This window comes from Cuculus canorus, chromosome 5 (assembly GCF_017976375.1).
Source record: "Cuculus canorus isolate bCucCan1 chromosome 5, bCucCan1.pri, whole genome shotgun sequence".
NCBI lineage: Eukaryota > Metazoa > Chordata > Aves > Cuculiformes > Cuculidae > Cuculus > Cuculus canorus.
The window spans coordinates 29,420,734-29,435,450 of record NC_071405.1 but is presented as its reverse complement, the minus strand read 5'-3'; the positions used below and the strand labels follow the sequence as shown (position 1 = coordinate 29,435,450).

Sequence of the window (14,717 nt, the reverse complement as noted above, 5' to 3'; positions counted from 1 at the left end):
CAAAAAGAAAAAAGATGAAAGGAAAAAATGACCTGATCTATAACACATTCCACTGGAATACAGAAGAAAAGCAAATCAGATAAGTGGCTAGAGATCAGAAAACAAAGTTAGTCTTTACAAGTATCTGAACTGCAGATGAATGCCAAATTTGCTTCATATTAAAAACACGTCATGGATTAGATGCACTAAAAGTACGGTTTCTTGCTTAAAGGAAAAAACTATCTTCAATTCCTAGTATTTCCCAAGAATTTTGACAACAGTAGTCTCCTCCTCATCCAGCAACTCTGATGTTGTAGACTGAACATTCAACATAGTTAAAACTAGCAACTCAAAGATCTGAACCACTTCTAACCCTAAAACCAGGCATAAGTAGCAGAATTGTATTTAAATGTTTCTTACTTGTTCCAATGCGTCTTTGAATTCCGGTACAAGGATGGAAACATGATGGGTAAAATCTTTGCAGCATTATCACTAATTAAACTCATAATATATTCATTATTCCAGTAGTACAATGCTCTCTCTGCAACCTAAGACGACATGAAAAAAGAAAAACTACTTTAGCCACTTGCTTAAATAACTGAAACAGGTAAGAAAAGGAAAGGTAAGAAAAGTTGCGACAGATTTGGATTTTTCTAGCACCAATGGGGCATCAAGGAGTTGATAGAGATGGAAAAAACAGCTTTTTCCTTGACAGGGACACGATTCAAACTATAACTGATGAACTCTGAAATTCAAGCAAAGCAGTGTTTTCCCAAAGAAAGAGTATCTGTAGAACTCCATTGCAAACAGTGAAATGCAAACACTATGTAGTGGAAACGTTCAGGTACTTCTGAAAACAGTGAGTTTAAGCATAACACTAAGTGATTCACCCAATACAAACGTGCACACCACACTCTTAAAAAGAAACAGTAAAGCTAATACTTGGCTTCCTAAAGTTTGACATAGAATTGAAGACTTAATTCATTATGGTGAATAACAGTAGGTAATCCTGCTCGCTTTACAAGAACCTTATTATTGCATATTCAGTAAGTACAGACCTGAAAATGTGGACTGGACACACACTTGGCTAGCTGTCTGAAAAGAGGCTCCATAACTTTTACAAATTCAGATGGTTCGATAACATCTAAAATTTCTTCTAGCTCATTTAAAAACATGACTTCTTTTGGACTGTGAGTCTTTGGCCAGTATTTCAGCAGCGCCATTACAACCTGTAGAGACAAAGCGAACGTAATCCACATGATAATTTGAATTTACCTTGCAATGTATACATATTTCATTAAGTAGTCTAATATTTTAAATGGAACACAAAAATTTCTTGTCCTGTGTTGCAGCAGTGATCGGATACAGTTCAGTGTCACAGAAATAACAGCTAGTAGGTAAAAAAACACGTCTTCAAAAAAAGTTACACTTAAAAGAAATGTTCAAAAATAACAATCAAAAGATGAGAGAAATTAACCTGACATGAACTTAACATTATCATCAAAACAAAGCACAAATTTCCTACTCAACAATGAGGAAAATTACCTACTGCTTAAATGGTAGCTGCTTTCAATCTCTTATTTCTTGGAGGTGTACTCCAAAGCTCAAGAAATTAAGTTGTATTACTATATTTCAAGAACTGATTTCCTATAAATACCCAAATTGACAGGTGATGACTACTCTAGGCATGCTGCTTCTAAACACTGAATTTTATTTAACTATACTACTATAATAACAATCTGAACTTTCTTTGTGATTACCCAGCATGCTGAAGCCCTTTCTGCCTGGCAAACCATGAGCAGGGGAGTTGGAGGAGGTAGCTAAGGGATCCCTAAAAATGTGATACAAAATGAAGTTGTCTGGCAGTTCGCTCACAGCTCTTGAGAGATGTTCTAAACATCCGTGGGAAATGTTTCTGAAGTCTAACTGAAAATCAAACTCATCTATTGAGTATATAAGCAGAAGAATTTAAGGCTGAAAAGCAGTACTAGTTTAGCAGTTACATATATTTAGACATTGTATTTATTAATGTGGTTATCACATCACAATTTAAGAACCTTCAAAAATACATAAAGCTATACTGAAGTAATAATGACTCTTGCACTGTTAGCAATTTCTGATTTAAGGAAGAACAGAGTAGACAAATGTTTTTGCTATGGAAGGATAATGATTTTTTTCCCAAATATGTCAGTTTTCAAGCGGAAGTGTAAGATTTTAAAATTAAGTTTGTTTGTTTGTTTCACTACAAAAACTGCTTTCCCTCTGTGTCAATTTGGTGTCAAGCAACATTTAAACAGGAAAATATTTTCCTTCAAAGGATATTTAAGCTATGCTAAGTACTTAAAAATGACTGGCATAGCCTTCAATCTTGAATTTCGATACTCTGGATATGAAACTAATCCAGTCTTGAAAGTGTAAGTTTACAAATGCTTTTGGTTTATAGTTAAAGATTAAAAAGTCACATAAAGAACAAAAATAGGACAATGTCTGTCTAGTCCTACACGTAGAAAAGGAAGGAAAAAATCCAGAACAGACTTCTCAGAAAAACTCTTTTGAAATAAAAGTTTTTGTCATTTTATATAGTTTAAAAGTTGCACCAATCATCAGCCTCTCTCAAATATTTTTTTCTCTCATTTAGGAAAAACTACCAAACCATTTTTGTTTTCTGAAATGGAGGGGTTTTTTTAGGGAAGTCCAGCTCTTCATATTTAAAGACCAAGCAATATTTAATATCATCACTGACAAGACAACTCTGTGAGAAATAAGTGCTTGTTTCACACACATATTTAATCACAAAAGCAGATTCAATGTCCTCAATGAAGCCTTCAGAAATTTATGCAGATTTTTTCAATAAGATCTCAAAAGTCTCATCCGAATATTGCAAATGGAAACAAAGAGTTTTATTTTATAATGAACAGAGTCTTTGAAGGGGAACTTAGTACTTTAGTGATCCACATGCCAAGTTTTTAAAGAATGGTGCAATCACGTACTAATTTGGGATCAAAAAGGGAAACAGACTTGGATGCATGTTAGTACAGACTTGTGTGAGGAAATACGCAACATCCGAGCTCATGTCTGGAAGAAAGCTAAGATTTCAAGATCTCACATAACACTAATGACTGAATGTCTGAGATTTGATACTTTAAAAATTATTAAAAGCTCCAAGTAGAAGAGAATCCTTACTCAGCTATTAAATCCTCTGTTTCAAGAATCCCAGTTTCAACATTACAATGGAAATGGTTATAATCTTATAAAGTGCGCTTTTGTTAGCAGCAATCATTTTACCGATTGCTACTTGGTGATTAAAGGTATTAGTTCTTGCATACTTAATACTGTGTGTAATGATGCAAAGCATTACATACTATCGAGGACAATTAAAAGTATTCATCTATGCAATTCTGTGCAGCCAGACCAAAGTCTGGTTTTGTCTATGGTCCAAATTTGGCAGACATCAACAGGATCTGACTCAAAAGCCTCGCAACAGTAGGTAGCTCTGTGTGCCAGAAATCTGTGTTCTACCATAACATCAGTTTTCTCAGCAGAGCACAGTCCAGGCAAGCTCATATCAAACTAAACTGCTTCTGGATCAACCATCTCATATTCAGTCAGTCAGAATAAAACAAGCAAAATAAAGTCTGTTGAGTTTGTAAGAAGTATGCTCTTGATGTTGTTTTAACTCAAAATTTAAGATATTCCAAACAACTGTTGAAAAAAATAAAAGATTTTGACAGATCAAAATGGTTAATTATTTAACTCTTCCAATTACTTACCAATACTTTGTTCCCAAAACTTCCTTAAACAATCTACAGATGAAAGGCAAATTAATATTAAAAAAAATATAATAGAAAGATAAACTTACTGGTTCTGTCAGTGTGCTGTCCTTTTCTAAAAACTGGACTACACAGTACGCCAGCTACAGTAAAAAAAAGTTTTATTAGCATTCACTGTGAAACTGCACACACTTGGAAATCACTAGCACAAGCAGAGAACACCACTGAATACAAATAAAACCACAACGGTTTTGCTGTAATTTCACAAAAATTCTTTCGTAGACAATTTAAACAACAAAAGGGCAAATGTGTTTTACCAGTTTTTCCAACCATCCCAGACTGCCTTCACCTTTTACTGGGTTATAGACAAACACATAATTTGATGCTTTTCTTAGCACCTGGCATTTCAGCAGACTTCACCTTTTCAAACTTGGATTTAAAAATCACAATCTAGTCCTCTAAAGTGCTTTCCATTCACTAACATTTTAGTGTTCTATGCTGATTTAGTAAGTACTTTCTATTTTATAACCTAAGTTAAAAATGCATTAGGCAGTTGTAAATCTAAGGCTTTTCTATACATGAGAAGTAATGATAACTATGCATATCAAGGTAAAACTGATGCAAGCTGAGGCTGAATTACAGTATTTACCAGCTTCAGTCCTGAGAATCCCTTTCACCTGCTAGGCCAATAGTCCCAAAGTACATGGGAGGGTCACTGTGCACATCATGAACCATTTAAATATTTTTCTAATTTCTCTCCATTTATGTAAGTTCAGTTGATGAGCCCCATTCCTTTCCTGTGTTTGATGACTGGTACCAAGAATGTCCGTAGGTAATTTAAGGAATGTACAAAGTCTATTACCATTCAGTGTTCTCCACTGTTTTAAAGTGAATTTGAATTAAATATAGAAATTATCTTTCTTCATGTATATCTGGATTTGGCAGCAAATCCTTCTTAATATCAGCCACTGTTTCAATGCGTATTTTTATGGTTTCACTTGGCTCACTTGAAGTGCCTCTCCTCAGATTTCATTCAGCAGGACGTACAAGAGAGGCACCCCTACATCACCATTTTCTTTTTACTGATAGCAAAGAGGAATGCAAACCATCTGAAGTTTTTGGAGAATTAGTTTGTGAATTTTGAAGGGGAACAGATAAAGACCAATCTATGTCAGGTAGGTAGAAGAATGTCTCAACTGGTTGAGAGAAAGGTCTGATGGCTGCACCCCAACAGGTTATGTTCACAGCATTAAAAGAACCCCAAAACTTTTGAAATGGGAACTGCTCTAGCCTGCTATGGCTTCAACAGGAACTAATGTGAGCCCCAGTAGGCAAGATCCAAAATAAGCATCTCTAATTGCTAGAGGATTGTAATTATGCAAATGGTGCTCTTAAAAATACAAGCTGTTAGTAATTTTATTTGAATACATGGTACTTAAAACTTGGAGCACTTGAACTTGCATATAAAATGTTGAATTTTCAAATTAAAAAAAATAAAGCTGTATAAAAATCTCTCAGGGAGAAAATTTCAACATATCACAATAATATGTGTTTTCTCTAACACTAAGATTTCCAACTTTAGGAATTCTGAATGGAACTAAGCACAAAAAAAGATACAGCTGGTTTAAAAGCATGATACAACTCAGACACTCCCCTTTTTTCTGTGTACTTCTGAAAAGATCTATTGAGTTAAATAATGATGTCCTAGCAAATGCTAAATTCCTTTCAAAACGTCAATAGTTGTACAAAACTGAATTCAGCTGAAATTCACAATGTAGTTTAGAAAACTGTTTATAGGTGACATTCATTAAAACCACACTTTTCTGGCTTTTTTGTAGGTCTAAACACTACAAGAACAAGATAAACAAAGAATTCTGTGTTTGGATAAATATCAAGAACTCTCACATTAACCGACTACTTAATGAATTTCATCTATAAACACAACAGCACTTCTAAAAAAAGGTCTTTATTTATATACACATGCACACACATACATTTATCTTCTTTATCACCACCCCTTCCCCAACAAGTGAAGCATTATAGGTGCATATATTACATGATTTCCCCAAGGCCACTGAGCAGGGAAGTGTTGGAATGACTGGAGTCTCCTGACCTCTCTAGGCACACTTACTATAACACTAGTCTGAAAAGCACCAAACAAAACTTACCTGTGGATGGTAGACACTGAGTGATTTCACTTTGTGCAATGGTAACAAAACCTTCAAAAGGAATATTTTGTGCTCTTCTTTTAATGGTAAGGCAAATCCATTAATTATACTGTTAGAGAAAGAAAATTAAAATAAGAATCAGTAATTATACAAAATTGGCTCTTCTGTACCAAAATCATTGTTTTCAGTGCTGCTTTTTTCCCCCACAAAAAACCCAGGAGAACATGATGGAAGAACAAAATATACAAATTAAGCACACACCAGAGACTATTTGATTTTTGATAGAGTTCTCCAAATATTACAAATTAATAGTCAAATCAACCCCCGGCCACCCCTCACCCAAGTCTTTCATAGCTCCCAAGTTCTCCTTCCAAGCAACACACATGACCATACTTACACTTCAGATTCCAACTTTTGCTATAAACTATCTGCTGTTATCAAAGCTTTGAATATATATTTCTCCCAGCTTCTTAATGGAATTAAAGAATGAACCAGAGATGGAATGTAGAATAGAACAGTCGAGGGCAGCAGTTATGTCAAACATGACTTCTGTAGTACTATTTCTGCAAAAACCTAGCACTTAACTAACCAGCACCTCAACATGTGACACCTCAGTTAGAGGTGAGTGCAGATGTGGCTCAGTGCTAGGTCATATGGCACCTGTACCTAAAAACAGACTACTAGAGCAGTATTTTGTGTTCACTCACTTTGCTAGCATCAACATCAGTTAAAACTTGCAGAATCCTACTGCCCATTTACTATATTTAAATCTATTTTATTCATTCTAATGCTTTTCTCTTCAGCACTTAAGCAAGAAGGAACCTGTCAAACTTCCCTTAAAAAAACCCACACATTAAAAAAAAAAATCAGTTTCATATATTTCAGATCTCTGAAATCAGATGATATCCCAGAATTAAAGCTACCCATATATTACTTGCGCACCCTTGCTGTGCATGCTTAAATAATTTGCATGACCAATGATTGTACAGCTACTCTGAGGATATGAGGTTATTCCTCCTGCAGTCTCCCACTGCATAATATCAACTCCCCATTTCTACGTTAACATTTCTATGCTGTTCTTGCCACAACTCCCACATAGTCCATAACATTTAACTTAATTTAAAAAACTAAGTTTCCTCAGGATGTTTAATGGATTGTTAACCACAATGAGGAGCAGAACTGTAGGGTAAGTTTGGCCTTGAATGAGAGTGAGGAAGTTCCACAATCCTCTTAGAGACGATTGTCAGAAAAAACATAACCGCGTCAGTAATTCCTGCTGGAAGTGTTCATTTGTCCAGTACTACATAGTACTTAGCAAAGGAAAAGAATGAAATTGAGTACTTCAGCATGAAATCACAGAATAGTTTGCGCTGGAAGGGACCTTAAAGATCATCCAATTCCAACCCCTCTGCCATGGGCAGGGACATCCCACTACATTAGGCTGCCCAATACAATTCCTCTCTACTTCTGACAAGTCAAAACTCAGGAACTGTTGTTACTCATAAGAAGCTCTGTGTCAACAACATGCTGCGTGGAGCTCCTTAACAGTCTGAAAATACCAACAATATAGAACAGTTACAGCTCAGAAGCCTCATTTAGCTATTAGAATTTTTGATCTGAAGAACATTTGATGAGGAAAAAAATAATTAACTTCCAAACTTTTAACACTTAAAGATAAGTTAAAAAATCCCCATATTTATAAAAGCTGGTGATTTAAGTAACTGTTTTGAAGATTCAGCTCCCTATTCTAGTTTTTAAGCTTTACGAGTCTTCAGTAAATCTTGATGAGTATTACTTGATTATAGTATGTTGAAATAATGATGGATGTGTAACTCCTTTAATCATTCATCTTTCCACTGAAAATTAAGTATTATGGGCAGACACGTGGATCTAGAAAATTTTAAAACCTATTTCCAATTTCAACAGTATTCTGGGCTGCATTAGGAACAGCACTGCCAGCAGGTTGAGGGAGGTAATCCCTTAGCTCTGCTCAGCCCTGGTGAGACCCATCTGGAGAGCTGGGTCCAGTTCTGGGCTCCCCAGGACAAGAAGGACGTGGAGTACAGCAAAGTGCCATGGAGACAATGGAGGGCATGAAGCACGTGACACAAAGGCCGAGAGATGTTTAGCCTGAGGAAAAGGCGGCTCAGGAGGATCTTACCCATGTGTACACACCTGAAAGGATGGTGCGAAGAGGACAAAGACTTTTCTCACTGATGCCCAGTGAAAGGGCAAGAGGCAAGAGACACAAATTGAATCACAGGAAATTTCACTCAAACGTAAGAAAAATAAAAAAAACTTCTATTGTGAGCATGGTCAAACCTTGGAACCTGTTGTCCAGAGGTTATGGAATCTCCATCCTTGGAGATATCCAAAGCCCAGGCAGACACAACCCTGAGCAACCTGCTCTTGCTGACCGTTATTTTTTATGTGCAAAAATACGGAAACACAATAAAGTAAACTTCACTAAGTTTTTAAAGTGTACCAAACTATAAAAACCAAAAGATTCACATGGATTAGAGAAATCAGTTGTTACAAAACACACTAGTTTTAAAAAGGCTATCAGCTTTAAGCTGTAAAATTTTAGTTTCAAGGGCTTTCAGAGGCATCACTACAATTTGCTATATAATGGAATTAACAAAAGGGTTTGGAAGTTTCATAACCTATGCTTCCTTTGTTTATCCACATTTAGGGATGTTAGAAGAATTCTTGAATAAATTTTGACTATTCTCATGGTTTTTATTTATAGTTGCTGGACAACTAACATTAATTACAAGGATCCTAAGCCAGAAAATAAGATTCTAAAATAAGATTTTAAAAACTGTCACATCCCCAAATGCCACAGGGTTTTGCTATGTTTCCACAATCTTACACAAAATTTACTCTCTTCATTACAGCTTTACCACATGATATGAAGCTACTTCAATCACGTCTCAAAGAAATCTGCAATCCCTAACCTGATTTTTGAAGACTCCTCTGAAGACCAAGCAAGTTTAATTAGATAAAACCTACAACTTACCTTCCCAATATTTCCAGTAACTCTGCTATGCCATTGTGATGTTCTGTTTCATAAATAAACCTAAATAAATGAGAAGTTTTACTCAGTTACTGCTGAAGAGAGACACAACACTAACACCAAGATCCCCATCTAACATTACAGGTAGCCTTGACCTTCCAGTTTTCATTCACTCTGTAAAAAGATAACAGAAACACAGAGGGAAAGAAACTTTGCGGAAACACAAATCAACAGCATACCAAGCTGCTTTCAACGTTCATGCTTGCTCTTTTCCCTTGCATTTAACAAAGCAGCCTTTATTTTTCCCAATAATCATATTCTATGCCATTTTAATAATGCAAAAGTGAACACAGCAAACAATGCTTTAAATACTAAAATAATACAAGAGCATCTGGCATTATCAAATGCCATGACTCAACCTTCTATAGTGCATGCAAGCACAAGGTGTTCAAACAGTTACTACTTATGGATTTAAGAAGCTCTTTGACATTACAGACTTCTGTGCATACGGAAGGCTCTGTAATAAACAGAGGAAGTAAAATTTTCTGGAATTTTATTTTGATAGAGCACTGTAAATCACCTTTCCCACCCTTCTTCCCAATTGCCCAAGTACAAATCTGTTGAGAAAGTTCTATGCACAAGTTCAAGTATTTTTGCAAATAGTTATAATGGTGTGCACTTACGAGAAAATAATTTCCTCCACTAGAAAATATTTTTCTATTTGAAAATTTTTCAGAGGCTGACATATTATCAGCTAGTTTTAATCCAGAATATTCAATGTGAATGGTTTTTCTCCTTAAAGACGCTTTCCATATATTTCAGGACAACAATACCAAGCAAAACTAAAGACAATGATACGAAGTTTTAGACTGAATTACTAGGAACATACCAAATCAATGATTTTTATAAAAATATATTTTACATCAGAAAAATAGTAAGATTAATGTACTACAGTTACAGAATTCATGCAATCATGGTCAGTGACTAAAAGACAAATAAAGACCACGCATTTCTTAGATAAGCACAGTAACAAACTGACGACTTGCAGGAAGAAGTATAAGAAATGGAAATATTTTGACAAATTCTACACATACTTTAAGAGCTTATCCCACTAAGTCAAGAAAGAAGTTGAAATTACTACCCTCCCTGGTGCTCATTATCCAGGAATAACTAGTTTATATTTGGATGTAGAACGTTTCAACAGCTAGCTTCTAAATATTCTACTATTAAGCCACGTTTTCTGTTTAATTTTGCTTTCTACAACTTGGTAGAGAAAGGGAGTCTCCACAGTGAAAATTATATAATCTCCCACACAGGTTTCAGATTGAAGACACTATTATACAAACTACTACAAAGCTGATCTAATGACCAAAACATTTCTTGGTCTTGCAAAAGCCTTGCACCAGAACTAACTGTGTTTAAAGACTTTGCTTCCCTTATCCCTGCAAGTAAAGTGCAAGAACTGGCAAATAAAGACACTGCTCAGAAGTGCATTATAATGCGCTGTGTTGTTGTACTACGTGGATCAGAGACTTTACAAAATGATGCATTTTGGAGTTAACTTAATAAAATCTGTATGGGGGTAAAAAAGCTTCCACGTTTATTTGAAAGATCCACCTTTACTTTTTCCTTAGGACATCCTGGCTCTTGACACCTCCAGTCAAAAGCAGCTGTCTGTGAGAGAGCGACAGCTTAGTGATTGTTTTTAAGTAGTCCCTCGGGATCTCTTCTAAAGGCTTACTTGTTACCATACACAGGGCAGAGAAGCTGCCTCCTACAGCTGGTACTGCTGGGTGCCATTCATGAAATGGCACTGCGTACGTGGCATCTTTTTCGCTATTTTCTAAAGGGGATAAGCCTCATACATCCATTTCGGGATGAAAAGAACAATGGTATACAAAAAGGAAGCATGATGGACGCAGTGTAAAACTGACGGGCAACATAATTATTTTTAGAAATGAGAAGCACAGCAAAACTAAATGACGAAAAAGCAGACACTACACTCTTGCATCCACACGATGTAATGGCAGTAAAACCACACTTCTACAGAGCTTTGGAAAAACATCTTTATGTTTTTACATCTTATTACATCTTTACATTTTTTTTGTATCAGGGAGAATACTAGAGTTTATTATATGGCAATTAAAAAAGCGTTTCATGAGCTCTAGATGGTACATCACAGTTCTGAGGGAAAAAAAGGCAATAAATACGTTCCTGCAAGCAAATTCCTAATCACTCAGTCATTTGATTTGAGTTCAACTTCACATTATGAAGAAGTACACTTTATTCAGGCACTGTTATAATACAAATAGTCCCATCCAGTAAGACAAAAAAGCTTCATAGCTAAAGATACAAACCCACCCACCAAATCAGCCACAAACTCAAATTTCAGCTGTTGAATTTATGCTGTGTGCAAGACTACACTAAATCTTCCAAATCACTATTAATTATTGTTAGACGTAGCAATATTGGGTATAAACTTACTAAGAATTAAATAATCGCTAGTAGTCTTTTGGAGTCTATTTAGTTGCAAACCTGATCACATGCACCATAATACAACCATACTGACATACCTATAAAATATATTATTAATTTGTTTCCGGATGTAAGCTCTTAGGCCTAGGAATTTCCCATATATTCGGTGAAGAGTTGTTTTAAGAAAATCTCTTTCACGAGGATCTTCACTGTCAAAGAGCTCTAAAAGCTGCAAAGAAGCAAGAGAGATGCACTTTATTTGAATCTAATGCACTGTAAAGTAATTTAGAGCTTAAGTTAAACATTCTTTTACCTCACCTGTAATACAAACTTCTGATCAATATATTTCTTAGCTATATTGGGTTGGAAATCTGGAGATTCTAAAAACCTTAAGAAAAATTCATAAACAAGCTGAAAAAAAAAGAAAACCAGTATTAGTCTTTTAAACAAGGAAGCTTTTATAAGCAGCACATTACCAAAATCAGTAATTAGTTGCGCTGAACTGCACCATGTTTAATTTAAGTTTTGTTCTTGCTCTCCTGATAAAGTACAGGTTCCTTAAACTGCACCAAAATTCAGCTGAGCTTAAATGACATACAGTAACTTAATACAGATCATGCCCAGAATTACTTGTTTTGAAAATTCTCAGTTCTCCTCCGTTTGTCACGGTACCTCTGAAAGACAGAGCTGTGCTAGTCAGATCAAAGCATTCACAGTGACAAACTGACATTTATTTAAAATCACAGCTGTTACATCTGTACTGCAAGAAACGAGCCGTTAACCTCTAATGTACCAACTGACAGTTTTTGAAAAAGATCACCAGTTTAAATTAAAGAAATATTCTAAATATTGCAGAGAAATGTAGTTAACTGAAGATAAACACAAACTAAAAAATTTTGAGTCAATAAAAAATGACTTTAAATATCAATATTTTTTTAACAGTCTGACTTCCTTGTCTTCCTTAAATACCTGTAGATGAGGCCATGCAGCTTCTAAGGTTGGTTCATCTTCCTCTGGATCAAATTCTGCTCCCGTTGGATTGGAAGATGGTGGTAATGTTCGAAACATATTAACTGCAAACTGAAATCACATGTGTCTAAGAACTTTGAAACAAGTGAATGACTAAAAAAAGACTTGAAAGATGGTTTTGACTGAGAATTATTAATTAAAATAGTTCATGTAAAGATTTGCAACAAGCTTTATAACCCAGTAGTTTAAACAATGAGACACATTCATTCTTCTTTACAGATTCCTAACTTAAAGAATATTTTCCATGCAGTACTCTTTAAAGCACAAACATACTGTCAGGATATGTTTTACAAGGATCTCTTTACACACATGTGTTTTTAAAGCCCAAGTAAATGCATACAAAATTTTTTACACAACTCTTTTTATGTATACACTTCACCAGGTCTTGCAACAGTCTGCAAAAGTGGAAGTCAGAAGCAGAGACGCCAGAGATAACCCACAACTGTTGTTCTCTGTAAAATATTTAGCTTCATTTCATACTGTAGCTATACACACGTGGAAACACTTCAAAACCAAATTCTTCACTCTCCACCTTAGTGGCATTTCTCTTAAACCGTCCCCATCTACCCGACACCACAGAGGCATTGGGTGGGGAGAAATGCATGTCCTAATCCTTTCATCTTTCACTTCATCCTAATTCCCAAACTCCTGAAAATCATTTAGCATCCTCATGCAGGTGGAGCAGACTATCAAGATGAGCTGCTTTTCAAGTTCTAGATACATAGACAAATTATTTCTGTTTCCAAGTGCCTGTCTAGATGCACATTGTTTACAAACCCATTTAACATGAAGAGAGTTTAAGAGTCTAATAAAAACAAAAAAAAACCATATTCCATCTCACATGGACAGAAAACTTTTTTTACAAGGTCCTGTTCTAGGCAAGACCACCTTAAAACTAAATGCATGGACTTTTAAAAAAATTAAACTATATAGCCAGAGAATCACATTTAGATCAATTTATACTATGCATATAATCACAAACTTATATACATTTATTGGCTGAAAAAAATTTTGGGATACATTAGCATGCATTTTCAAGAGTAATCTTACCAAGAATTGTGCAAAGATCTAAAAGTTCTGCAGTATCCTAAATTCTCCACCTGAAATGACAGCTAGTAAAACCAGCTGGCTTCTTTGTGGATAAGTAAGGAACAACTTGCCAGTGATTCCATTGGCTGCTCTCACACCCTGAGGAGTTAATTTTACTGAGCAAGTTGGAGGGAAAAGGTGGCAAAAACCTGAAAAAGCCTTTATCTATACATGCGAGACAGCTATGACTGACAGTACTGAAAAGGGACTAATTCCTCAATTCTACTTGTAATCTAGAGTATCAGGTAGGGCAGATGTTGGTAGGAGACCACCAAATTGCTAAGCAAGCAGAAAAACGTAACCTATTTAGCTGCCATGTAAGTGCACCAAATAGAGACCTTCTTGTTCCATTTTGTTACTTACTCATTATCAAACCAGCACCAAGCAGTCTGAACTTATTTTTGTACTGAATTTTAGAAAACCAAAATCATCTGAAGTTAGTATATAGTCCCAAACCACCTCCCCTACACTTCAAAAGTGATCTTTTGTTACAAATGCCTCAGTCTCTCAGCAGCTTGAACACACTGCAGAAATGATTAGAAGACTGCCCAAATAAAAAACTGAGTGGTGCACCATTCCAACCCTTTGGTATACAAGGCTCTATAAAGAGATTATCTTCCAGTCTATTCCTACCTAAAACGCTAAAGTAAATTCTGCTTTCAAATACACAGATCATTTTCTGTTTTATGAGAATACAAAGATACTTTAAGCAAATACTGGTAAATATTTGCTCACAATGAGAGTGATGGATATGCTGAACGGAGAGCTACATCCTACACAAAACCGATTTATCGAATCAGCTGCAGCTGGCTATACACAGCTTCAGCATAAGGCATACACATATTGGGATTCGTGATACCTATTTAGGATAGAGCAAGAGTTAACTTATACATCGTTATTGATTTCCTATTACTATAGCAGATGAGAGGTGTCTTTTTGCAATAACTAGGGGAAAATCTGAGAATACGTTTCCCAAGTCTGGCAAAGTAAGAGACAACAGAGCAAAAAGCTGATTTGCTAGGGAACAGAAAATTCTTCGCAGAAAGCTACATTACTAGGAGCAACAGAAACATTTACAGAGACTTTCCAAGAAAACTAATACTTGGTTCAATAAACAAGCCAGTACAGGGAATCTTCAGGACCAGCTAGAGAAGGAAAGGGAAAAAAAAAAAAAAAAAAAAAAAAAAAAAA

General features: G+C 35.5%; 1 protein-coding gene across 2 annotated transcripts in view; it reads right to left on the bottom strand.

The window, feature by feature from the left end:
- PPP2R5C (protein phosphatase 2 regulatory subunit B'gamma) overlaps positions 1-14,717 on the bottom strand; it is an 85,804-nt gene that overhangs the window by 15,258 nt on the left and 55,829 nt on the right. For both annotated transcript variants that reach the window (XM_054067835.1, XM_009559147.2), the window contains 8 exons: positions 12,378-12,488; positions 11,727-11,819; positions 11,507-11,637; positions 8,937-8,996; positions 5,918-6,026; positions 3,839-3,892; positions 1,038-1,208; positions 400-527 (listed from right to left, as the gene is read on the bottom strand). In XM_054067835.1, coding sequence (XP_053923810.1) covers positions 400-527; positions 1,038-1,208; positions 3,839-3,892; positions 5,918-6,026; positions 8,937-8,996; positions 11,507-11,637; positions 11,727-11,819; positions 12,378-12,488 — 857 coding nt within the window. The remainder of the gene's footprint in view (positions 1-399; positions 528-1,037; positions 1,209-3,838; positions 3,893-5,917; positions 6,027-8,936; positions 8,997-11,506; positions 11,638-11,726; positions 11,820-12,377; positions 12,489-14,717) is intronic.